The sequence below is a fragment of the Sycon ciliatum genome, chromosome 11, assembly GCF_964019385.1.
Source record: "Sycon ciliatum chromosome 11, ocSycCili1.1, whole genome shotgun sequence".
Classification (NCBI taxonomy): domain Eukaryota; kingdom Metazoa; phylum Porifera; class Calcarea; order Leucosolenida; family Sycettidae; genus Sycon; species Sycon ciliatum.
The window spans coordinates 3,137,981-3,164,724 of NC_088653.1; the positions used below are offsets into that span (position 1 = coordinate 3,137,981).

At 46.6% G+C, this 26,744-nt stretch overlaps 1 protein-coding gene across 1 annotated transcript in view; it reads right to left on the reverse strand.

The window, feature by feature from the left end:
* Nucleotides 1-408: 408 nt before the first annotated feature.
* LOC135827480 (uncharacterized) overlaps nucleotides 409-26,744 on the reverse strand; it is an 81,859-nt gene continuing 55,523 nt past the window's right edge. Inside the window, exons 21-31 of the mRNA XM_065339973.1 lie at nucleotides 25,366-25,449; nucleotides 24,010-24,096; nucleotides 21,784-21,864; nucleotides 21,341-21,427; nucleotides 19,680-20,057; nucleotides 16,798-17,112; nucleotides 8,214-8,297; nucleotides 6,300-6,389; nucleotides 5,873-5,962; nucleotides 3,904-4,611; nucleotides 409-1,172 (exon numbers count right to left, since the gene is read on the reverse strand). Coding sequence (XP_065196045.1) covers nucleotides 1,063-1,172; nucleotides 3,904-4,611; nucleotides 5,873-5,962; nucleotides 6,300-6,389; nucleotides 8,214-8,297; nucleotides 16,798-17,112; nucleotides 19,680-20,057; nucleotides 21,341-21,427; nucleotides 21,784-21,864; nucleotides 24,010-24,096; nucleotides 25,366-25,449 — 2,114 coding nt within the window. The 3' untranslated portion in view covers nucleotides 409-1,062. The remainder of the gene's footprint in view (nucleotides 1,173-3,903; nucleotides 4,612-5,872; nucleotides 5,963-6,299; nucleotides 6,390-8,213; nucleotides 8,298-16,797; nucleotides 17,113-19,679; nucleotides 20,058-21,340; nucleotides 21,428-21,783; nucleotides 21,865-24,009; nucleotides 24,097-25,365; nucleotides 25,450-26,744) is intronic.

Below are 26,744 nucleotides of genomic sequence, written 5' to 3' on the forward strand. Positions count from 1 at the left end.
AGCTTTTTTGTGATGCGACACGCGATGCGACAGCCGCGAAACCGGGAAATCCCCAAATCGCAACCATTGCGGACCCCACGCAACTGCCGCAACAGGGCCATCGCAGGCCATCGCAGAAGTTGAGCTTGGCTCAACTTTTGCGATGCGATGCGACAAGCGATTTGGTGTACGATTTTGACCTTTTCTACAGCAAAGTTGTACAAAGGTGCAAGAGTTGCCTTGAAATTTTTACAAGTTGTGTCAAACCGCACGAATATCATGGTGACGTACCCAAATCAGCAAAACTTTGTCGCATCGCTGACTTCTTCTGTGAATGGTATTTCGCGAGTTCGCATCGCACGCATCCATCGCAGATCGCGTCGCATCGCGTGTCGCATTGCAAAAAAGCTTCTGTAAATCCCGCTTAAGTCCAAAGATTGAGAACTTTTCCTCAACTTAGAAACAAGAGTTAGAAATGAAAAAAAAACTGGAGCCAAATGACTTGAGCCGCAACTGCCAGATTCTCAGTCAAAGAACTTGGGGAACACATTAAAAGACTAAGTAACAACTGAAAACATCGGTTTATAGAGAAGTAATGTAGACGACTTATGTATATACTATGTGCTAGTACAATACACAACAACAAAGCTAAACCAGTTAAGGTATGCTATGTCGGGATAAATCTATTATTGCCCTCATCATCTTGCTAATAATAGATGCATAATTACTAATTAAAATACGACATAATTACTCAGCCGTAGCGGGTTATGGGATATCGGTCTGCCTCAGATTTTCACTGATCTGAAATTGCAGATTTGAAATTTACAATGGGAGGAAATTATCAGGACTGGAAACACACTTGGTTAGCTAGGCTCTTCACGTCCTGGAAAAGTTCCGTTGGAGTAACACCGACTGCATGTGCCTGTCGAGTTTCCTGGACCGAATTGTGGATGCTATGGAAGATGGGTGGGTAAGTGGAAGGGCACCAGGTTAGTCCTGTCGGTAGTATTCCCCCCGGTTTATGAGTAACTAGTTACAATTCCTGACACTTCATGCACTGCACTGTTCATCACCGTCACTCTATTAGACAACTTCGGTTGGAGTAGTTGTGGCTGGGTCGCTCGTTGGTTTGGTTATTGAGTAACTGGTCGTGGGTGTAGCAGCCTGGGTAGTGTTAGCGGACTCGTTGCTCTCTGTTGCGGAGAAACAGAGATGGCACACGCAAGCATCTCAGCAAAGCAGACAACAGCATACCATCCCCTCTTCGCAAAATCTGATTTCAAAAATTACTATGGAAACCCACCAGCATTTTGAGTTTAGATCTTCACTTTTTTTGTACCATATTGCTCTCCTGAACTCAAAGTGCTAAGGGTGATATTTGAGAGGGGAACACTTAGGGCCCGGTCCCACGTGCACTGGGGTTCGCTTCGGCGTGGAGGTTCTGCGACAGCGAGCCTGGTGTCGCTCCAGAGAAACCACATGTATATGGTCACGCATACAAACAGGGCAAACTCCTACTTCGGCGGAAAATGAGAGTAAAGTGGGCTGTGGTGCATACGGTACGGAGAATAGACGAGGTCAATGACCATCTTGCACGCATTTTTGTTGCATGGGCATCATACGGATACAAATTTCTTGTAGTAAGTCCTTATATAGCAGACCGTGGTGCTTTCGGCTGAAGCGAAACCGTTGCCATGGTATTGTTCGCTCCTGCGACGTCGCTTTAGCGCATCCACTACTTTCGAGTGCATGTGTGACCGGGCCCTAACAAGTTACGATACAGATGGCACCGAAAATTAGGATTTTCCTCAACTCTGAGGTCACAGGTGCTCCTGCCTATGCAGTCAGCTCAAAACCCGGAAGGTTGTCCCCGAGCTCGGTCCGCTTGCCATCAAGAGTAAATAAACAAGCGTGTGCAACTCACGGATGGGTAGGCCCACGGCGGAATTTTTTGTTGAAGTAATCTTTTCGACGACGCACGCGCTGCGAGTCTTTCGGAAAGTTTTCCCTCGTGCTCTTGGCCGGACTTACACTACAAGGCCAGTGCCCAGCACGTGCCCCAGACTAGTCATAGCCCGATTTTGCAAGCAATTATGCTAGCAAAATATCGAAGAATTCTGAAAGGGAATTTGCTAGCAAAACGGAGCAAAATGTCGGTGTGTTCGCTGGACATTGGGAGATTTTACACTTACATGGTGCACGTGACTCAATTTCGCACAGTTTTAGCAACACGTGACTTGAATTTTTTTGGGGCAAAAAGGGAGCAAAATATCGAGTGGCCTGGCAAAATGAAAGCAAAATATTAACAATGATAAAGCAAAATTTTGGGGCAAAATATCGAAGCTTTCTCTGGCAAAACCGGGCTTTGCCTACTCTGCACTGCTCTGCGGCAAAATGCGCGTTTCTCTGAAAAAAGGTGACGTCCACAAAAATTCTGCAGTGGCCGGGGGTATCTGCAGATTGTGCAGGAGAGATCCGGAGTTGCGCACTCTTGTTTATCTACTCTTGTTAGTAACTAGTAGCTACCACCATTTCTCTGGGTATTTAAGTTATGTCTTCGCCACCGTATCGTTATTACTCAAAAAACTCTTTTCAGGAGCTGTACTGAGGCTTTTAAAACTCTCGTGAAATTGCAAAATCTGGGTTTGCGTTAGGGCTGAAAACCCTGAATATTCGAACTGAAAACCCCTGAATATTCGAACCTCTGTTCTTCTGCCTTCCCAGCTCGAACATTCGCGATGTGAAGAAAATTCAAACTGGAAAACGTGATCCAATCCGCACACAACTTCCGGTCCTTCTGCGCTCGCACTGCACATGAACCATCCTGACAAACAGTCCTACAGCGCAGTACCACAGGACGTGCTACGAAGTTGTTTTGCGAATTCCGTGTATCCACGCGTAACCATATCCATAGCTCAGTGGTTAGTATACCTGTCAACCATACCGCTTTTGGCCGGGCCTGTTCCGATTTCAAGGACAGTAATAGCGCCAAAGAGTGAACCACAGATACGACCATTTTTTTTTACAAATTGCGTGTGAGGCACGTCTGTGAACAGCATGCCCAAGAAAGGGGACGTTCCCTGTAGCTCATGGTTGCATGGCTCGTTCAAAGTAGAGGTCAGAATAGCTTGAGCCTCAGGAATCTGAGGACTTTGAATGACCATTCTACGTTGAGTACGTGAGCCGATGAAAATTTTGGTTGGAGGATACAGAGTTTTGCTCACACGCAGTAAGGCAGCTCTCAAAAAGGCGTGACGGCTATTTTGTTGCTTGTACATTGCATGTAGCAGCAATAGTTTGAGAGCCAAGATCTGTAGCACATCGCATCCATATGCCAACTGGGGGCGCATTTGGTTGGTACGACCTACAACAGGATTCACCAGAACAGCGCGTTTGGTTGGCACTGCACCTGTTCTGGGTCGGCCAGAACATGTTCTGCTTGCTCCGGCCTCAAGGCCGGAGCAAACCGACCAGTTTCACTTTTTCACTGTGAGACCTGGCGGGAACATCGATTTTGGTCCCAAATGATCACGTGCACGCACTTTAGGGTTGGACTCGTCGTACCGTACACTGTCACCATGGTGACACATACACATTTTGAAGTATGTACTAAGTTTGGCATATTTTTTTCACGAAAATGTGCTCTGTTTCTAGAGTACCGTGTAGTTAGCATGGGGCTGCGCCATGTGCACCAGCTGTTCGATCCTGTTCTAGATCGTATCAACCAAACGCACCGTGGACGTACAGAAACTAAAAATGAATTGAAAATGCCCACTAGGTTGGTAAGTTAGTAACGATGAGTCCGAGACCTTTGGTTTGAGGATTTACTTTTGCCCCACCCCCACTTCCACCCAATATGCCACCGCCCCCGCTGTGCAGCATCTGATGGTTCTGTGGTATTCAGTGAAAAAAATAAAAACTTGCCAGGTGTGGGTTGGTAAAGGCAGGTTGTTACATTTGTACAGACACCGACTCCACCACACTCTTTGCCGCTGTCAGCATCGACCGAACACTGACTGGTGACTCGAGACTTGTCCACGCAGCGTTGCTTGTGGCACACGAGGTCCTTGTTAGCGCCGCTGGCATCACAGCGTGTTCCGTCCTTCACGAGCGATGGGTCATCGTGGCTTCTTGGCGGGGACGCGTACAAACCATTGCACCTGATTATACCGCCATCACCGCGTACGGGAACGGTTTTTGACAGAACATCACTACTGGGTTGGTTCTTTCGAGCAACTGGAAGGCAGAACAAACTACCACATAGGGCATCTCCAGCCGCACAGGCTGCATAGGTTCCTGGGGTGGAATTGGACGATTTGAAACCACAGTTACCCGTACGTTCTCCAAAAACGTTCATGATTGCGAAGCAATCCTCATGAGCTGACCCTTGATCCATATCGTTCCAGACACTCTGACACTGGCCAGTTCGTGATTGGCAAACTCCGCTCCAGCAGGATGCTTGACTATTGGAGCAAGGCCAGCCGTTGCGTGCGGTCAGGTCCTGTGGACATGTGGCATTCTCGCCGTCGCAGTACTCCGCCACGTCACAGTCGCTGGTGGCGGCACGGCAGACCTGATCCCGGCGTGTCACGATGCCCTTGTTCACGCAGCATGGGTCCGTGTCCGCACACCCTACATTAAACCAACACACAACAACAACATTGGTCAGTATGCCAGACATTGGCATAACAGTAAGAAATCAGTCTACGAACCTCCCAAAGAAAAACGTGTGCAGCATGCAAATTATGCCCGCAGCAGACATCGAGAAAAAAAGATGTGAGGTACTATTTAGGGACTTTCACAGTCTTTGAGGGGCACGGCATGACAGATGGAGCAGACTTTTGGCTTGTAAATCCAAGGCCAATACTGTTCTTTATGTCGAGATACTGGACGGGCTTGAGTAGGAGCTGATTATTTCAATCCATTGGACCAGAACACATCCCATCCAACATCTACAACGGACTGGCTACCCGTTCTATAGGGTCTGGTGATGGCGAAAACTCACATCAGGCGATGTAGTGTGCCTGTAGTTCCAACCTGTTCTAGTGACCACTGGGGAAAGCTCACTCCACTCAGCCAGTGGAGTAGAAAATTTGCATTTCCCTGACATAAATCTACTCGGCTTACATCATCGACAAACCATTCACGGCGGCTGCAAGCAAGGTCAAACCATTATATCAAGAATCCATAATCCTCCAGAGTGCGCAACTTCACTGATCAGATCTGGGACGAAATCCGTGTTGAACGTCATAGTGTGACATCATGAGTAGGGAAAGTGTGAACCGTGGTTGACCGCGTCGACGCAATGACGCAAGTCCGACCCAAACATGACATAAATCACGGATTACGCCGTCCCACAACCCCATCCTAGTTGCGCACTCTGCGGGATTATGGTCTCTTGATGATATTAATGAGGCAGGGACACTCCACTTCTCAAAATCCGCTGCGATCAAGTCCCGCTTATGTTTCCCGAGTGACACAAAATGGGCATTTTGCAACAAGCCAGGAGACCAGAAGTTGCTGGGGCCGATGACCGGCATTCATGCATGCAAGTTGGCTCAACTAGTCCAACCGACGACAGGCAAATCAACTACTACAATGTACCATACTTTCCAGAGTAATCGCCGTACCTGAGTATTATCCGTGCCCAGATTATACCCATCCACCCTTTACATCGTGGTGTATTAATTTTAACCACTGGAGTGTGAGCAGCACAGACCTTTTATTTTTTGGGGGGTGTAAATTAGGAGTGTTAAAAATGCGGACTGTAATCCGAACACATTGCATTACTTTCACTGGACATAGATTTACAAAGCGAAAGAAATGTAACTGCAACATGCAGTACGCACGTCGAAGGAATGCAGCGTATTCGCTTCATTAAGTAGACACTTACCAGTCTGGCACCGGTCACCAATCCATCCTTTAGCGCAGGTGCAGGTGCCGTCTTCATTACAGCGACCCTGGTTCAGACATGTTCTGCACTCTGCAGCAGTTATTGCGTGCAGTGCATGACGTACATATTGTTTCAGTGCACAACAAAAATAGCAACAGAACAGCACAGCATGGTTAGTACATGATTCATGATCATCATCGGGTGCGACACGTCAAAGCATTTTTTTTTAAACATCCAGATTACGCAACACCCCAGGTGCACTGGGGGGGGGGGGGGGGGAGATCCACCACATTCAAACGGAATGATTATAGTAGTAGTGGGTCTGGATCTGGATCAGGGTATGAAGAAACGATCACAACCTCAGCCTTATATGCAATCAGCGAAAATAACTGTTTGCATTGACAAAAATGAATATCTTGCTACCTACCGAGTTGGCAATGTTCTCCGTAGAATCTTGTCGGGCAGATGCATTTACCCTCGTTGTCACACTGACCCTGGTTCAAGCACTTGCAGTCGTCTGTAGAGATACGATATGTTCATGCATGCGCAACAAGAGCAGGGAATGGCAAGGGAAAGCATCACGGCATGCTATGCAATGAGAAGCATGAAGGGAGCAATTGAACCACAAACAAGTTACCAGTGTAGGAGCCAGACTGTCCCAGCACCAGACTTCCCAGAATATAAAAGCCACACATCACTAGTTCAACCCCAAAGAATTAGGGTGAGGCCTATTCTGCGATGGTCAAATCAATTAACGGCGATAGATAGGGTAGTAAAAGTTGGGAGGCTTCCTGCATTTTCATAAACAGTTGAGAGTAGAGCCCACACGCTCTCTTCCATTAACACTGCAATAGTTCAACTCATTTCACAACAATTATTCCAACGTTTCGGCAAATTGCCTTCATCAGGTTCCCAATGATGTGCAAGCTTCCAAACTATAGGGTAGGTAGCTGCATTTCGTGGCAAAAAATCTGGGTGTGGAAATGCGGTCATGATATCAGCACCTGGTTATGTACAGTATTTTCCAGAGTAAAATCCACATTCGAGTATAAAGGCCGATTCACAATACAACTTCTAGCAACGCGACATGCGACTTGTGGAACCTGCGACGAGCTGCGACAAGCCGTGACAGTGACACACAGCTCACAATCTTTTTTTCATGTAGGCGAAATCCTTAGGCACTAGTGTGCAGAGGCCACTCGTCAAGATGCCGGCAAATCCGAGAGTAAAAAATTTCGACTCTGGCTATGTGCGCGGCGGATGCAAATCTCGCACGTGCATGAAAAATCTAGCCTTCTACAGATCTGGGTAGAGCAAGTGTGTTGGAACGACGACCTTTTCCGAGAGAGAATGTGGCTCTTTTTATCCTAACATTTTACTGGCCACGCTCTCCCTCCCAGCTTATTGATACGAGTATCTGCTACCGAGTAGAAGTCTCCATCTTCACAGCAGACCAGGCAAAAGCGAAACGTTGAAGTACTTTGCTCACTTGGTTTTTTGGTTCTTTGAGGTGTTTATGTGGTTGTTGTGTACAACTCAACGTGACAAACTTGAGACCCCCACTCCACAAAGTTTCGTTTGGCTGTTCAATGAAAGGACATATGGAAGCTGGGATAACAACTATCGTGGCTGCCGGCAAAAATCCTAGTAATGTAAGAAACGGGGGTGTGACATTGGTAATTCCAAGGAGAATGTACGCACGGCCATTCCACAACGAAGACGAAACTACGAGCTCAAAAACACTCCGATTTTCAAACAAACGACGCAGGAAAGAAGACATGGCCGCAGCGTTCCCGTGTAGCCTTCAAAACGCCTAATTTTACTTCGATAGCGGCTGGTTCAGGGCAAATTCAGGCCCAATTCGACCGCGTCATACCGCTCAGTTTCGCCCAAAACACGAGGAAATGTACGGTAGATCCGAATGCGTACGCATTTTGCGTACGGGGACGACTGGCCAGAGTTCATGCACTGCAAACACCCGTGTAGTAGTACTATGCACGTGCACTGCATGTGCAGCCAGGGTAGAAAGTGTACTCCATTTGTGCATGTCGAACGTCACATGTCGCAAAAGTTGAACTTTCTTCAACTTCTGCGACAGGTGCCTTGCGACTGTACGCGACAGCTCGGGAGAGGCAGTTTCTAGTCGCAACTGTCGCAAGTCGCGTCGCAGAAAGTGGTATTGGGAATCGGCCTTAATTAAGCTGCACTCGAGTATAAGCCACACGCGGATTTTGTTGGTCCTGAAATAAAGACATCAGTATACCCCGTTCACCAGTGGGTTTTTCCATTGTAGTACATGTATAATCCACACAGACTTAGACAGTTTATCCTGCAGTCTTACCCTTTTCACAGTATTCTCCATAGAAGACAGTGCGGTTGCACTTGCAACTCAGGTCCTGGGCCAGAACGCCATTAGCACAGTGCTCTGCGCAGAAAAGACAACACAAAAGGCATCACTCGCTCACAGTTCGCTACACTTGAATGTTCGCAGCATCACAACACACTGAATTGAGTGGAAAGTGAAATGCCTTTCCTCACGCCTTGCACAGCAAAAGTTTGGTTGTTTCATTCCTTTGTTATTTTTGGGTTTACCGTTTCAACCATTGCGTATCCTTTGTTGGCAAACAGCCCTGAGTGGCAGCGAAATTCAACATATGGAGATGCGGAACCCGTTGGATCCCCCATGGAGCTCGTTTCCCTCGGGCCGACAACAGTCGTCCGGGAAGTTTCGTTTTCTTCCATTTGTGCTTTTTTCCAATTCAACTCACTCCAATTTTGGCTGTTATTGCGGTTTCTACCACTGCGGCTCATTATGCGGCAACTAGCCCACATTTGAAGCGGAATTCAACACATATGGACGTGGAGATACGGAACCCGTGGGATCGGGAGCCCTTTTCACTCAGGCCATCAACACGTGGAGTTTCACATTATTCCGTTTATGCTTCGTTCCGATTCAACTCACTCCAATTCTGGCTGTTGCTGCTTCTTCAACTGCGGCTCATTGGGCGGAAAATAGCCCACATGTACAGCGAAATTCAACATATGGAGATACGGAACCTGTGAGAGCCCTTTTCACTTGGGCCATGAACACGTGGAGCTTTCACTTTCTTCCATTTGTGCTTCCCTCCAAATCAACTCACTCCAATGTTTGCTGTTACTGCTTCTACAACTGCGGCTCATTGGGCGGCAAATTGCCCAGATTGGCACCGAAATTGCAAACATGGCCGGACCAGACCGGAGGGATGATCCTAGCATGGCGAGAATGACGTGAGGGACAACTTTTCCTCGGATATAGCACTCAACACGAGTAGTATTCACTATCTCCCTCATCTTTCTCGTTCCTGACAATGGCAGCTGAAAGTATTGCGTCAAAGCCCCCTCAGCCCAGTGGCCAAGATCGTAGGCCTGGCTTCCAGTGGACAAGACGGCTGACGCTGGAACTAATTTCGGCACGGTCTGAAAACAACGGCTTGTTTCAAGACATCAACTGGAGGAAAAAGAGTGTGTGGAACCGGATTTCCCAGCAAATTGCAGTAACATTTCCGGACGAGGAACTACATCCGTCTGCAGAACAATGTGAAAACAGATGGAAAAACCTGATGAAAGCGTACAAAGCCTATGTGGATTCGCAGCAAAAAACTGGGGCTGACCGTAAACAGCCGCCTGCTTTCTATGATGAAATTAATGCTACGTTTGGTTGGAAGCCCAACATCCACCCAAAATGCTGGTTCCTGTCACCAGACCCCCAAAGTTGAATTGTCGGATTCGGAGGACAATCAGGATGGTGAAGCAAGAGTATCATCCGCTCCGACCACACCGCAAGCTACTCCAGTCCGTCTCAATGCTACAGCAGGTGCATCAGCAGCCGTGGCAAACCCTGCCGCTAATGATGAGGAGAAGGGCGTTTTTGTGCACACGCACATGTTGTCCAGGCGTCAGGGGCCCAGCCTCCCTGCCCATCCGACCCACCACACACAACAACGAAACTGAACTAAGAGTTCTACATAATTTCTTGACAAGACGGAGACGGACAGACAAGAAGACCGGACACGACGAGGTAAACTGAAAACTGAAGAAAAAGACTAACATTTATGGCAGCATATGAGCATGCGCGCAACAAAACACAACGTATGACAATGACGTAACCGTTACTTGGATCACGTACAAACTATACATGCAACCAAAACCAGTCAAAGCAGAACGCAAAACAAACCAAAATAAACGAAAGGACCACAACAAAAAGAGCCATGAAAAGTCTTTCTACCGATGCACAACAGGCGTAAAGAAGAGGAGAAAGCGGTCTGGGGGGCAGTCCAGTGACGCCCTGGAATGGCTCAAGCAGACGAAATGTGAAGATCAAACCTGGCAAGAGCATAAGCACAACGACCAGATGGCAATACTTGGCGACCTTACTGCAGCTGTCAAATGGCTTGCAAAGCAGTAGAGGCATACTTCGAAGTACTATTTATTTATGTATCTATTGTGAGTTTGTGAAGAATACAGCATGTGTTTCTACATAACATCCAATGCTACATGCACATACACACACACACACACAAACACACACACATACACACACACACACACAAACACACACACACACACACACACACAAACACACACACACATACACACACACACACACACACACACACAAACACACACACATACACACACACACACACACACACAAATACACACACACACAAACACACACACACACACACACATACACACCCACACACACACACACATACACACACACACACACACACATACACACACACACACACACACACACACACACACACACACACACACACACACCAATGAATCGGTGATGATACTTTGCATCTATAATTATTATGTATCCCTCTCTCAATGATGTATCATTCAAGATACTCGAGTTTGTGCTTATTTCACTGCCTATAATGAGAAAGTACTACCTACGCAATATCGAGTATGATCTTCTGGTTGCGTATATGTGTGACGCGGTTTGCGATAAAGCATGGGGTGGCAGGGAAGACTACCAATCACACACTACTGCCTACTTGCACGACACTATTCCTTGCCATTCTCTGCAGTCAGTAGCTGGCACCCGAAAGCTTTTCACACATGCTTTGATTTGAGAACAGTTGCATGGAAGGTAGAGTGTGGAAAGAAATGAGGACCCTACTCAAATACAGCAGAATTATGCGAAGTGAGTAGTAGAAAGTCAACAATTGTGAAAGTCAGCCTTCCTCTGTTAAGCAATGAGATCCACAATTCGGTTGCGCTTGTCTGCGGCACCGGTGTTTGGTTGAAAATACTACGTGATATGGGTGGCGTTCTCAACATTCACAATATTTAGATACTTGAGTTGCCTCCATCTTCCTTTCAGCAATGCGAAAGCTCTTTCAATACACATCCGTGTTGACGAGTGCTTGAAGTTATAATTGGTCTGACTTGCTGTGAGGTGACAATCATCCCTGAAGGGAGTCATCAGCTACGGCTGTAATGGGTACGCAGAATCTCCAACGATAAAGGCTTCTCCAGAAAAGAAACGACGAGCATCTTCAGTGACCAACTGCTTCAGGGGACTGTTTTCGAATACTCTGGCATCATGCACAGAGCCAGGCCAGCCACAATACGCATCCGTAAATAGCAGGTTCCTGTCGCAGACTGCTTGTAGAATAACGGAATGGAATTTTTCCTGTTCAGGTATGTCTCAGGTGCCTCATTTGGTGCTGCAATCGGGATATGGCAACCATCAAGCGCCCCCATGACGCCGCGGATGTGCTGAGCTGAATGAAATTCTGCTTGCGTCCTCTCTGCACCTTGCCCCTGGGGCCAACATATCAATAACGGAGCCATGTCCTGCAAGGCAAAACACACACGCCGTACGCTGTGCCATACTGTCGATTTGGATAGACCAAACTTGTCTGCCACCTCTCTGATGGTGCCAAGCCACCAAAGAGTAACCAAAAGCTGCTTGCGCACGGGTATAGGCTTTCCGACCTCCATTGCCCTGCACAGCCATGTGGACAGAATGGGATAGCTTTGTGCATACAATTTCTACTGTTGCACAGTGCAAACGGAAGTGTCGACGGAAATCTGCATCAGACTGCAGAGGCACAACAACTTCGACGTAGACCCTCTGCCGCGGAACTGATACACGTCGAGGTATTCGAAATCCAAGGACTCCATTGAAGCCAGGTTGGTGCGACAGTACACAAATCGCATCAAACAAATCAGACGGTATCTCCTCACTTTGCAGGATTCTGGCAACTACCACAGCTACAATGCCAACTACGACACAGATTTTCCGTCAGCGAATCTCATTATCTCCTTCGTCCATGATGCTTGCTACCGAAAAATGGAACTGCACAAGACCTCACGAGGAAGGAGAACAACAGCTAACTTCACAAGCTACACGTGAAATGGAATGGAAGTGGAACAGCGGCTTTTTATGGACTTGAAATGGTCCTATCATGGAGGCGACAACATGATCACAGAACCCTGCTTGCTCACGCTTTTAGATTTGAATTTCAAAATATATTACAAAAATTGATCGGTACCTTGACAACCTTGGCAACTTTCAATCGCCATTTTTGTACGTCATCATTACGACGACCAACTGTGCTAGCCATCGTTCGATTGGAGCTGGGAGGATCCGAGTGATCCAAGATCGGGATCGGGAACCGGATCACATCAATCGAACATGCCCTTGTTGATAAAATATTTTAGGATACTAATACTACATTAGAACAACAACTCTGCAAAAGACTCAGCTCGGAAGCCGAACTTCCAGGCCAGACGAGTATGCGCAATCAGCTGGTCACACTGCTCGTACAACAAAACACGTGATCTAATCACGACACCCGCATCCATATAATTATTACATGGAATGAGAGCAAGAAAAGAACCGTTTAGCACGTGTCGCACACAGCAGACACTACAGTACAGTGTAATGAAATGCAAAGAAGTGAATCATGCCATGACAATAAAAATTAATATAAATTCAGAGAGTGCAACATACATTCTGAACACGCCTATCCGGATATATTTTTGTGGAAAACGGGTGTGGCACAGTTCACGTTGGCACAGATATGTTTGCGCAGGACATGTTGGCACAGGACATGTTGGGACAGGACGTGTTGGCACGGGACATGTTGGCACAGGACATGTTGGGACAGGACATGTGGGGACCGGATATGTGGGGACCGGACATGTGGGGACCGGACATGTGGGGACCGGACATGTGGGGACCGGACATGTTGACCCAGGATAATTATGTTGGTGAAGGACGTGTCGGCACAGTTGTTGTTGACTTCTATTTTACTTCACTAATTGCACAGGCATGATTGCCTTCTTACCGGCCTATAGGTCCGGTTCTCACAGAAAGATGAAGGAAATTATATGAGGAAATGTATAGAGATAAAGACATGCAAGCGGTATAATTATTATTATAGAAATGTTTGTTATGACATTGTGTGTATGCTGACACTCAATTTGTGTGGATTTTTTAAATTGTGATAACAAATAAAAATGTAGTGGAAGCATTTCATAAGAATATAATTATGTGTGAACATTGGCAGACTTTGTTGGATGGGGACAATTTTTAGCAGTCCAGGGAACATGAAGTACAGCGAGGGGTGTTGGACTGTTGGCATAGAGTTTACAAGTTAAGTACGTCAATATCAGATAGGGCTCTCTTGAATTGATCGGCAGCAGTTATCGATCTTACATCAGCCGGGAGGGCGTTCCATGCAATACTGCCGTGAAACATCATACTCGAGCGACCAGCAGGCCCGCGAAGGAAAGGGACTTTGGAGCAAGTTGGAAACTTGGCCCCTAGTGATGCGCTGATCGTTTAGCCCGGTGTTTGGAGCAGTCGTTGTAAAGAGTTGCTGTAGGAGTGGGCTACAATATCCATTGAAACAGCGGTGTACAAAAATTAGAACTATCTGAGTGTATGTGTGTGTTAGGCTGACAATACTAAGAAGTGCCAGAAGCGGTGCGGTGGGGGTGAGAACGCGCTGTTGCAGGGTTGCACGAATGCCAGCTTTGAAACTCTTATCCAGACGTCCAAGCAACTGGGCAGAAAGCCCAGGAACAAAGCTTTTAGAACCATAGCATAGCTGAGAGAGGACCATGCTAAGGAACCAAGTGCGTCTTGCACACAAACTGAGTCCTTGACCATGCCTCCAGAGCTGGCCAATGGTCCTAGCAGTCTTGCGGCTCAGGTGTGCAATGTGGGGCTTCCAGGACAGCTCCTCATCGAGTATTACCCCAAGATACTTAGCCGAAGGTGTGACAGCAAGTTTGTCAGCATGGCGGAACACCTCAGGCTGTGTGTCATCTGCGCCATGGGGCTTTATGAAGAAAAGCTGAGTTTTTGCTGCATTCAGCAGCAAACCAATATCTTTTAGCCACGTGGCGAGGCTTGTGATGGCGTGGCTGAGGGTTCGGCATACTTTAGTGGGGTCGGTGTCTGAGCAGTCGAGAGTAATGTCGTCCGCAAATTATTGGTGGTTTACCGCCGGTGGCAGGATCGTGCTCAATGTGCTAGTGTACAAGACAAATAGCAGGGGACCAAGAACGCTGCCCTGTGGGACACCACGAGAACAAGAAACGGCAGAAGGGAGATGCCCTTGAACGCTGATCTGCTGGAAGCGGCCTGAGAGGTATTCGGCAAACCAAGTGAGTGGGGTACCAGATATGCCAAGAGAGAAGAGTTCAGTCAGAAGACGCTTGTGCTGAACTCGATCAAACGCTTTCGACATATCTACGAACACAACTCCAGTGTACTCTCGTCGAGATTTGGCTAGAGACCATCTGTTGACTGCAAGGACAAGTGCATCCTCTGTGGAGTGTTGTTTACGATAGGCAAATTGGCTGGTGGGTAGAAGCTGGGCTGATTCGAGATAGGTGGTGAGCTGTTTCTTTAGAAATGCCTCCGGAATCCGGGAGATGATGGGTAGCAGGGAAACTGGGCGATAGTTTGTAGGTGAGGTTGGGTCGCCACCCTTAAACAGAGGGGTGACATGTGAGGATTTGAAGGTGGAAGGAAGTTGGCCTGTTCTGAGCGAATAGTTGATAATTTTGGTGAGATTGGGTGCCAATATTGAGGAGAACTTGTGTAGAAGTAGGCCAGGCACACCATCAATGCCAGTCGCCTTACTTGGGTCCACAGAACTCAAACAGGACTCGACGGCAGAAACGGCGACTGGCTGGAAAGCAGAGAAACCACATTGTTGGGTTGGTCCCAAGGGAGCTTGAAGAGTGGTGGGACGCGCTGGGTCATGTACAACGCAACGAGATGTTTCACTGAGATCCTGTAGGGATGCCTGTGGGACCTGGACTTTCTTTTGACGGCCAGTTACAACATTCAACACTCTCCACAGTTTGCGCTGGTCACTCGTTCGGCATTGTTCAGTGAAGAACTGGTTGCGCAGTTTCCTGTCGAGTCGACGTGCCATGGCCCGAGCTTCTCTATGCTGCTCACGCAATTGTACATTCGCTTGATCTCTCACGAGGAGCTGGTGTAAATGATTGCGTTTACGAACTGCACCCACAAACTCATCAGTCAGCCAGGGGCATGGGCGGCGTGCGCGAGGTACCAATGGTGCATACTGGTATAGTGTGGACATGATAGAAGAAGTGAAAGAATGAACCATATCATGGATATTGCTGTGGGCATCAAAGTCTTGCTGCTGTTTCCTCTGGAGGTCGATACTGAAACTGTCCCAGTTTACTCGAGGGAGGCGTCTGGTGGTTTTTACTGACGACGACACGTGGTGGTGTGTGTGAATGCTCAACCAGGCCAGCACAGCAAAGTGATCACTTATGTCTAAGTGTATTGCTTCACAGGTACCATCCAATGGGGAGGATGAGAGGAACAAATCTAGCATCGTGGATGATGTTGCCGTGACTCGAGTTGGAGATGTAACATAATTGCAGAGATTTTAGTGGGAAAGTATGTTGTACAAAGGGGATGCAGATGGAGAAGTTGGATTGCTAAAATCAACATTGAAGTCGCCAAGTACCACAGTGGACTGCTGACATCCCTGAACAGCTTGCTCAACGTTCTGATCCAGTGTGGTCCAGTAGGCAGCAGAACTATTTGGCGGCCGATAACAGCAGCTGAGGAGCGTTCCATGTCGACCAGGGGCTAGAATCTCCAGCCACAGCATCTCTAGCTCGCGCTGTAAATCGGCCCGTTGTCGAAAAGCCAGTGACTCATGACAATACACAGCAACTCCGCCACCTCGCTGATCAGGTCTTTCTCTTCTGTATAGCTCGAAGTGCGGGATGGACAACTCCTGATCGGACACATCCGGGGTCAACCATGTCTCGGCTATCGCGAGAACGTGAATGCCTCGTGTTGAGATGAACGTTTGAACTTCTGCTACCTTCCGCCGAACACTACACACATTCAGAAATCCCACACTGAGTGACTGGGTCGAGGAGGTAGGTGGTGCTGTGGGTGTTACATTAAAGTTATATTTCGGCACAGCAGACATTGGCATAGCAGATGTTGGCATATGATATACTGGCACAATTACTGTTGTCCCAATCTGCATTGCCACAATGCATGTTGGTATAAGTCATGATGGCACAGATATGTTTGGACGAAACCTGTTGACACTCAAGGCATTTTCATAACGACAGATTCCATGCCTTCTCACCGGCCGGTAGTACCCAAGAAATCGCTCTGCAAAAGTGATTTTGGTTGGGAATCTTCTTGAAACATTTGTTGGGATGAGGTCTTTCATTTATAAGGCAAATTAAAGGCGCAAATGAAGCAATGTTTTATTCCTCTGTGTCCGCAACCAACATGATATGCTATTTCGTTATGTTGGTTGCAGACACAGATGAATAAAATATTGCTTCCACAGGGGCAGCCATTGATAAAACCACTCTAAAATATAAATATCACTTACTGACACAGAGGATTTTGGCGTGGCGATTGATTGTGGAATTTTGAAATGGATTACTGCGATTTCTAAACGTTACAGTTATGTAATGGGAGTTGCCATTCACTCGGATTGGTTTGACGTGGTAAGGTGCGTGCCGAAGAGCCAATCTATCTAGCCAGCGCTCTCTTAATACATGGCCATGTGCTTGCAGCCAGTCATAGGTTATGAGGTGAAATCCGTACTCCTGACATGCCTCCTCTGCAAACTGCTCAGTCACGTTGGGTTTCAGTGATGGCGTGGCTGCGGCGTATACTGAGTCGTTGTAATGGAGCCACTTGGCTGCAGGACAAGGGCACATACAGTAGTGGGCAGATAATAGGTACATTAGTAATGAAATATACTCGAATAACAGGTGCCCTGGACTCTATAGTCGTACTCAATGAAACCTTGTCTGATAGCAGTGTCAGTGCAATGAACTAAAAAAAGAAGGTAATCGATAACCGCTTTGCAGTGATCGTTTCAGCCCTACCCTGAGTATTTGCCGGGCACACATACACACACACACACACACACACACACACACACACACACACACACACACACACACACACAAGGAGAACGATGTCGAAAACCGGGGCGAGAGGTTAAAGTGAAAAAAAATGTTCTATGCATACGAAGAATGAAGGTTGCCGCTACTCAAACATCTCGATGAGCAGCATGCTGGCTATACCTAAAGCTGCATGTGGCTGGGCAGACCTCAGTGACCAGCAGTACGCCACTGTTGCAAACCACTCAGTGGTGCTACCCAGTACAGTTGCTCTCGGTGAGACCCGGCCCAGCGTGCAGATTTAGTGCCTTCAACTTGCGCGGCCATTGACACCGTGGAAGTGGGACAAATACGGCCGCGTACGCATGTACAATACAATGATGTAATCGGAACTGATCCAGGGCAGCCAGTTTTGCACTTTGGGTCTATTTTCACCGAGCGCAACTGCACTTAAAGCAGTCCCGGAGAAAGAAGTTTTAACCAAGCTATGAATAAAACGTACGATGCCGACATAATAATGTGATGAACAAATTAACTTTGTATCTTTATAGTTGTAGTCTCTTGGGGCGCGTTTGATTGGTCGGATCCAGAACAGGGGCGTTTTGAACAGGGGCGTTTGATTGGTCTGCACTGGTCTGCTCTAGGTTTGGAGTGTTCAGAACATGTTCTGACCACTCCGACCCCAGAGGCTGGAGCAGCCAGAGCTTGTTGCAAAGCCCAATGAGAACCTGACAGGACTACGCAATGAGTTTCGTTTTTGGTTTTCTTTCGAATAGATTTTGGCATGTCAGTGATTACGAAAGGGCGTGGTGATGTACATGGAGGTCTAAGTGTGATTTTGCACATTACACGGCGGTCCCCACGTCCATGATTGATTTTTTGGCTGTCTTCCAAGCTTCTTCCCCGGTTTTAGTTGCCTTTCAAGTTTGTTTTGCCTTCGCATGTTGAGCAATGTAAACATCTTTGAACTCTGTGTAAATTTTGAAGTTCGCGGCATGGTGAGCTATCATGAGTTCTACAATATTTCAGGCAAAAATATTCGACGTTCTGTTTGATTGGTAACTGGTGTTCTGACTGCTCCAGTGACTCTAATCTGAATCCGGATTCACCAATCACACATGCCCTTAGTTTATTTCCTTCTTATCCTGTAGTGTTTTGAGAAGAAGGGAACGAAAACTTTCAATACATAGTTCACATGTCCGGACTGGCTGATGGTATGTTCCGGCGTAGATGCATACGACGACATGTTATTTTTCTAACGAACAAATGCTCCTCCAGAGTTGGCAGTGGATATGTATCTTCGCCTGGCCAACGACGAGGGCACTGAACGCTTCAGGGGTCGACCTCGGACGACTTTGGTAACGGTCTTGCAGACGGAACTGTTATCATGGCATGGACTTACCCTCCACCAGCCGCTAGATGTTGACGCAGTCCGCACAATGGCAGCGGACCGACAGGCATGGCGTGGAGCCCGCCCCACCTAACAGGACTTGACAGACATGTTGTATGCATATTCTATTTTATTTTATACTTTGGATGAAGTTTTCCATTAGTCATATTGGTGTTGTTGCTAACGGCTTTTGTTGACGTCACTTCTGTCATTTTATTGTATCGTATTACTCTTCAGACATCAATCCTGAATGGCATAAGCGAAAGTGGCACCCCCGCCACCTACGCGGACATGCTTTTAATAATAATAATAATAAATGGAATAAAATATGCAAAGAATAATTCATGAACGTCCCAGTTGTCACCGTTATGCCGGGTTATGACACAAGCATAGACATGAACTGTTTCTTAGCAGATGGGGTGAATTGGTAACTCGCGTCTGGGTCCGACTCCGGCTAGATGCATAGGTTTTCCCATTGGAGTGGGAAACCTAAATGTAGGTTGTAATAACTCTTGGCATCGCCTCTCTGTGTCAGTCCTCTAGCCCTGTCAATAGACATGGTTAGCATTTTACCGTTCACATTCACTTCGACCGTACGTCGGCCTGTACCATTTTGTGTGTGATTTCAAGACACTGGTTAGCATTTCGGTTTCTGACACAACGATCGACTTGTGACGTACCCTAGTTGGAATCCTACCGTTTCGTTCTTCCGCTAAACAGAGCTTTCTATCGTGGAAACGGTACCAAACCAATGTTATTTTGGGTGTTGGGTACGAGTACGGTTGGATTTAGAGTGAACGGTTAAATGCTAACCATGTCTATACACACAACAAACGGGTACAGGCCGACCGCCGCAAATCGCGTGAATGGTAAAATGCTAACCATGCATAGTGTTACTTTCTACCCCATGGTTGCTGGCTACTGAGCATCTCTCTCACGGGTTCATTTGATCACAATCCAACAGCCTACCTTCGCAGATGACATCATGATGGCTTGTTCCATCACTATCATACAATTCTTTAGTCAAACTGTTCTTGCCCTGCTGGTATATGAGATGTTGGTCATCCTTCACGAACGATGTCCATATTGAAGTAGGGTTCCTGTAACCGCTCGTCACCATCTCGTTGAGCAATGCTCCCATGCAGTCGCGCACGCCAAGCGTCTGATTGGTGAAGGAATCATGGTCTACCACGTTGTATCCTCTTCTTGTGCACATCTGGCGGGCATGCGTCAAGTTCGTTTTCTTCTGGCAGCTGTCACCGTCGAGGTGTGGATGACACGGCAAGCTGGCGAGAGCCATCCAGGTGTACGTTGCGTTATCTGTACCCAGGCACTTTGTCTTGAAAGCTGAACATAACACAGTACACATGCAAGGCACAGTCAGGTGAAGTAGAAAGCACACATAAACAAGATGTACACTTCCTAAGGAGCGGTACCATAGTTCAATTGAAAAATATATACCTATGCAAATACCACTCGCCCATTTAGCTCCATTTCCTCCAGCAAACTGACTTTCCAGTGCACTTTCTCTCCGGGTATCGTTTGACCCACAGTTCAGGACGAAACATTACATTAATTTTTGTCCTCTCATTTCACCTTGATAGACTTTCATCATCTTGGCCTTGTTGGAAGGATCAGACCTTAGCATATCCATTCTAATAGCTCTCAGCTATAAACTGCGTTCGATTTTAGCTACCTGGTAAAGTAGAGTCACTCTACCGATAGAGGAAGAAGGTTGAGGTAAGTGGACGAACGCTATTCTACCGGATTTATTAGTTTACATGATATGTACGTGAACTGTTTCTATTCTGTATGGAGTTGTGTACAAATCCTTGATCTTGCCGGAAATCCCGTAGCTCTACCAACTTCTACCGGTTTCCACCAACTTTTTCCTGGTAGAGCCGGTAAAGGAAAGTAGAATCCACACTTTTGACTTGAAGTTTTGAGTAGAAGAAACGAACGCCTCTACCGAAAGAAATAGTTTCTACCCAAACTTGTAGATCAATAAACGAACGCCCCGTTAATGTGTACAGGTATTCCCACATTTCACAGAAATATGCACAGCAAATGTAGCTCTGCCAACTTCTACCGGCTTATTATTTATTCTTCTTTTACTAGGGAATTCCCAACAGGCGTCAGCGCCTTTTTACAGGGAACCCTAGGTATAATTTGATGGATGAGCGAAATTCAGCTGGTGAACTAGACATGCGGCAAGCCGGTGGAAGTGTATTCCACCTGGCAGTGCCCAAATAAGAAATTGCACTAAAGCCATATCGGGTTTTAGCGGGGGGCAGAACAAGAGCAGCAGAGACTTGGCCACGGGTGGTGGCTGCAGTGCGAGCACCATGGGCGCGCAAGGTAAAGCGGTCTCGCAGAAGAGGACTAGCAAGTCCATTCAGGCAGCGGTAAACAAATACGGCTTCATCCAACTATTTCCTTGTAGAGCCGGCAGAGGAAAGTAGAACCCACCCTTTTGAGTAGAAGAAACGAACGCCTCTACCGAAAGAAATAGTTTCTACCCAAACCTGTAGATAAAAAAACCAGCGTCTCTTTAATGTGTACAGGTATTCCCACATTTCACAGAAATATGCCAGCAAACTGGAATTCACTTCATACAGCATAATACTCACTTAGCTGACACTTGTCTCCATGGAAACCGTTCCGGCAGTTGCAACTGCCATCGTCAGTGCACTGACCGTCATTCAAGCAATTACATACTGCAGCAGTGATTGAGAATATTCACGCATTTCCAAAAAAAGCACAAAGAGAGGAACAGAAAAGCGGGTTCTTGACATGGCCTTGAACATGATAACATGGAGACGTTAAATTAACTCTTGACAACAAAATAGCTCAACTCATGAGAGTGACCAACTCCCCATAAATACCGGTATGCATTATTTATTCCACATGAACAGAATAAAGAGGTAGAATTGGTTGGAGGAACTGGCATTAGGACACGGAAGTTTTTCTTCTTCTTCTCGACTCCGAATACAACATTCCAGCATGCATGAACCCATGGATCATACATTATTTGACACGCAGGCATATTACAGTAGCTTTCTTTAGCCCTTACCTTCTGTGCAGTTGGGTCCATCTAGTCCCGGTTGACATTCACACACTTTGCTCTTTTTCACCCAGGGTTCCTCGCAGACAACTGCATCCATCACATAGCACACACCGAAGAGGAAGAACACGAGAGAGTGAATCAGCAGGAAACGGAGTCAGGCAGACTAAAGACAATAATATATATATAAAGTAAAAGAGGCTGGACCAGGGAAACTTGGATAAATCTGGGTTTCGATCATAATGGCCTGGCTGGGCCAGGGAAACTTGGATAAATCTGGGTTTCGATCATAATGGCCTTCTTCCAAAAGATAGAATTGCTGCTGGAAGGTAAGCACTCTTAAAGCAGGAATGACAAGAAGCAGTTTACAAATCAGTGCTATCAGTAGATAGCGTCAATTATCATCACTGCTCTGCGGCACACTCAGGCAATTGAAACTTTGCTAACAAACAAAATGCCGACAGAAGCAGAACGTGACATGACCAACTTAAGACAGAGGGTGGTAATAGGTTTTTCATTTGACAAGACCAGACCAAACCAGAGCACTTGCAGACGACAGCACGAACAGTTCACAGTTCAGGAGTAGCACAAATTGCTATTTTAGAGTGTGGCCGGAGAACTGTTCGTGCTTTTTTGTTGTGTTATTTAGGAGTGAAACGAATTCTGAATATCCTGGAATTGTTCCTTTGGATAACAATTCGAAGCATTCGGTTCAGATCTGAAAACATAGTGTTTTGGTTTTGGACATTTTGCATGTGCAAGTAAGGCTGCGTTTACACGACAAAGCTGGGGGTGAAAACGCAACAAAATCCTTTCGGATGCATGGTTCATTTACACGGTACGAAGAGCAAAACGTAAAAGTTGTAGACCAAAATGGAAGAAAACCAAAACGCTGGCCAAGGTGGAAGAATTTGAAAACGGAAATGTTCTGCAGGATAAATTTGAGTGTGTAAACAGTCGAAACGATATGCTGGCCTCGTTTTCCGTCACGTTTGTTTTGTTTTCGGCCGTTTACACGGATCCGGCAATCCAAAAAATTGTTTTTACAATTTTCGTCATGTGACGTCATGTGACGAGTGACGAGTGTGACGAGTGTGACGAGTGTTGTTTTGTGGCCTATTCCTGGAGTGTGATTGGTGCTTCCACGACAACACTTGGCACATGACGAACGTTTGCGGATCCTTTGCTCCCGTGTAGACGCGCGAAAACGATACAAACGGAGACCATCTCGGATCAGCTTTGACCATGTAAACGCACGATAACGAAAGAAATGCGGGACCGAAAATGGAAAACTGGCCGTGCATTTTCATGTAAACGCAGCCTAATATTGCAGTCATTGACTTGGTCCGTGTGAGGTTATAGCTTACAACATTAGAGAGGTTCCGCACAACATAATTAGTCGATGAATGGAGAGTCCCACTTCATGCGCACCTGTGTTCCGCCTTATGGAGTTTTCGAATTACGTACCTGCCCTTGGCAGCTTGGAACGCGGCAGTGTATGACCGGGTCGACCTAGCTAGAGAGTCCTAAACATGTACCACTAACGTAAAGTTGCTCAGCTTTACGTAGTGCCGAACCTCTCTATTAGGGTGCTGTAATTTCACAAATTTTCTGTGTGCTTTTATTTTCGGTACTTTCGGTGCGTCTGTTTCATACGTAAAATTTCAAGACACTAAACAAACACTAACACACATAATCCAATAGGGAACTGCTTCTCTGTACCGAAATTTTCTGTCCACCTAACCTAGCCTGTTGCCCTCATACCGAAAATATTGAGCACCGAAAATTTCTGAAATTTTGAGTAACCTCAAGTACATGGCAGTATAATGCGGTGGTTGGCATGCTGGGAAAGGGGACTATGGCTCACAAGGCTGAACCAGACAGAACTGTCTACATATTCTTCAGTGATGTGAGAACAAACAAACTATAGAATATCCGGTATCCAATTTGAAGAAAGGGTTGGTGCTACTTCGGCGATACTTATTCAATTCGTTTACAGAATATTCAGTACGATTTAGAATATTCGTTTCACCCCAACACTCCTATTTCAAGCGAGCACTCAAAAAGACCAGTATACATGTCCTAGTTCTCTGTCACCCCTGTTAAAACTACCGCGAAGCCTACTCGTACACGTAAGGTAAAGGGGAGCCCACTTCTACATGGATGTACGCTCTGAAAATCCCGCGCCAGCCATATGAATTATGAAATGAGTAAAACGAATTCTCTTCTACTTACCGAGTTGGCAATGGTGGCCGGTGAATCCCCTAGGGCAGCTGCATTCACCTTTGTCATCACACTCACCTTGGTTCAAGCACTTGCATGCTGCAACAGGCAGGGAAAAAAGCACATGCATGGAGTGAGTGACGCAGAAATAATGCACGGGAGGTCACTGTGTAGTAAGTGGCCCCCGGAGGCAATCACGCACAAACTCAAGTCAAAGCACTAATTTTCTAGTTTTACAAATAATCGTCACAGAAGAAATATTATAATTGGAACGCAAAGAGAGTAAAGAAGCAACAATAAAGAAGAAAGGAAGGGAACAAAAGTTCGGCAACCTGCAGCCATGTTCTAGGTCCTTAACCAATAGGCAATCTACGAAAACCAGTTGCTGACGAAATTCTAGAACCTTCTGGAACATTAGTATAAGTAGCCAATCACATTTCACAGCTCAAGAACACAAACAAGACACAGGGGATGTAGGGATGGCTTCTTGTTAGTGTTTATCCCTTTCCCTGGAAGGTGTGTGTTCTGATAAAAACAACAAAAACCTAATTCAGGGCGGTAGTGACCACTTTTGGGCTGGTCTCAGTTGGACATTTTACCTTTTAAAACTTGCAGTTAAGATGAAATGACCTAAACTTGGAGAAAGTACTTTTTTCTCGTCCGTCTTGATGATACTGCAAAACCATCAGATGATGGAGACGACCTTGTGACGTCTTCAGGTGGCGAAATGCACGGAATAACCTCTCTAATGTGGAGTTTGTGGCCGGAAGAATAGACCGTCGTGTGGCAAAGCACTGAATCAGCACCCTTATCATAATCCAGGAAAGCCAAGATTGTGAACCGTTAGGGCTTAGAAGCGCACATTACAGGTTTCGTTTCCTCGCACAATTGTTTTGGAAACTAAAAACATTGCTGGCTATGGGAATATAAGAAATCTCAGGAACAGATGCCTTCAAGTTTTTCGCAGCCATCTCCGACTCTCGATCAACATGAAGCAAAAAAAAACCCTGTGCCACCAGTCTGTCCCTGAGAGCCCTACATATAAGGCACAGTACATGCAGGTCTCTCTAGACGGTGCTGCGTACATAATGCACATGGTACTGCGCCCAATCGATCGCTGAACTCCCATCAGCTCTCTAGAAAGAGAAAAGGAAACATCGGCCCGAAAAGTGGTCCGGTGAAAGCAGGACCAACCGGACAGGTGGCTTTGCCCCCTGTAATCGCTTAAACACACATACACGCACCTACACACACATACACACACAAGCACGCACATACACGCACATTCAGATATGCATATGCGCACATACAGACACATGCACACACATACACACACATGCACACAAACCTAATGGCTTGCTGTCTTACCCTTTTCACATTCTTCACCGTAGGACATAGTGCGGTTACATACACAACTCATGCTCGGTGCAAGAACACCGATCCCACAGGACTCTGTGCAGAAAAAGACAATAAAAGTCAATATTGGATTACTCTTATGCAGTCTATAACAGGGCTGCCACACTTGGCGGGAGAAACATCTGACGGGGGTCTGGGGTGTCCCCCGGGTGAAAATATTTAGGAAAATGGCTTGCTGTTTGGGCCCCAGAACACATTTTTAACGGTTCACGCATTTGCATTTTACATGTACATGTACATTGACTGGACAAACGCGACCTGGAAGCCCGGAATGGCCAACTGGACTAAAAAGTGCTCAAAATAAAATCGGTCGGTTTGTCCGACAGGGGATCAAAAATCGGACGATTTCCAAAAAAATCGGAGCAAGTGGCAGTCCTGCTATAACACTAGAATGGGGATAATAGCTTATCTAAAAAGAAACCTGTCACGCAGTATTGAAGGAACAAGACGAGTTGTTCTTGGGCTTTTACACCCACGGTACCATAGACCGGGATGCATGACAGTAAGGCACGGTACTATAGAACGGGGTGCATGACAGCAAGGTACGGTACCATAGAACGGGATGCATGACAGCAAGGCACGGTACCATAGAACGGGATGCATGACAGCAAGGCACGGTACCATAGAACGGGATGCATGACAGCAAGGCACGATACCATAGAACGGGATGCATGACAGCAAGGCACGGTACCATAGAACGGGATGAATGACAGCAGGGCACGGTACCATAGAACGGGATGCATGACAGCAAGGCACGGTACCATAGAACAGGATGCATGACACCATAACACTTCCAACACGGTTTCTGAACTCTTGCTGTACGATAGATACATCCGTATCAATATGCAGTGCATACTGAAGATGCTCAAATGTTCGGAACTCGGCTTTCCCTGAATGGAATTGACCAATCGAAGGTCTATTTGCATAGGAAAGTTCTCAGCTCCGTCGGCAAATAGTAGGGTAACAGCCCTCGCTGGGGATTTTACGTCAAGTAGTAAACTTTCACCTCCTGACGTGGTGACAGTCATGGTAATTCCCCCTGTTTCTTGACAACAACAAAAAGTTGTCTGTAAATTCTCTCAACCCTGGTGGCATGTCGAACTTCAGCTTGTCATGCATTTTGATTCCTCGCAATTGGAATCCAGGGAGTAAATTCTTCCCCGTCTCTGCCACAAACTGATATTGCGCCAAACAAAACCTTAGAATCAAAACATGCTATAATGACTTCGAAGTTACCCTGGGAAGACACCGAAGAAACACAGCCTGAATCTCAGTTCTGGGAGTGTTCTCAATGTTGTGATTCACCGTGGGTGCAAGAAATGCTGGGAGAC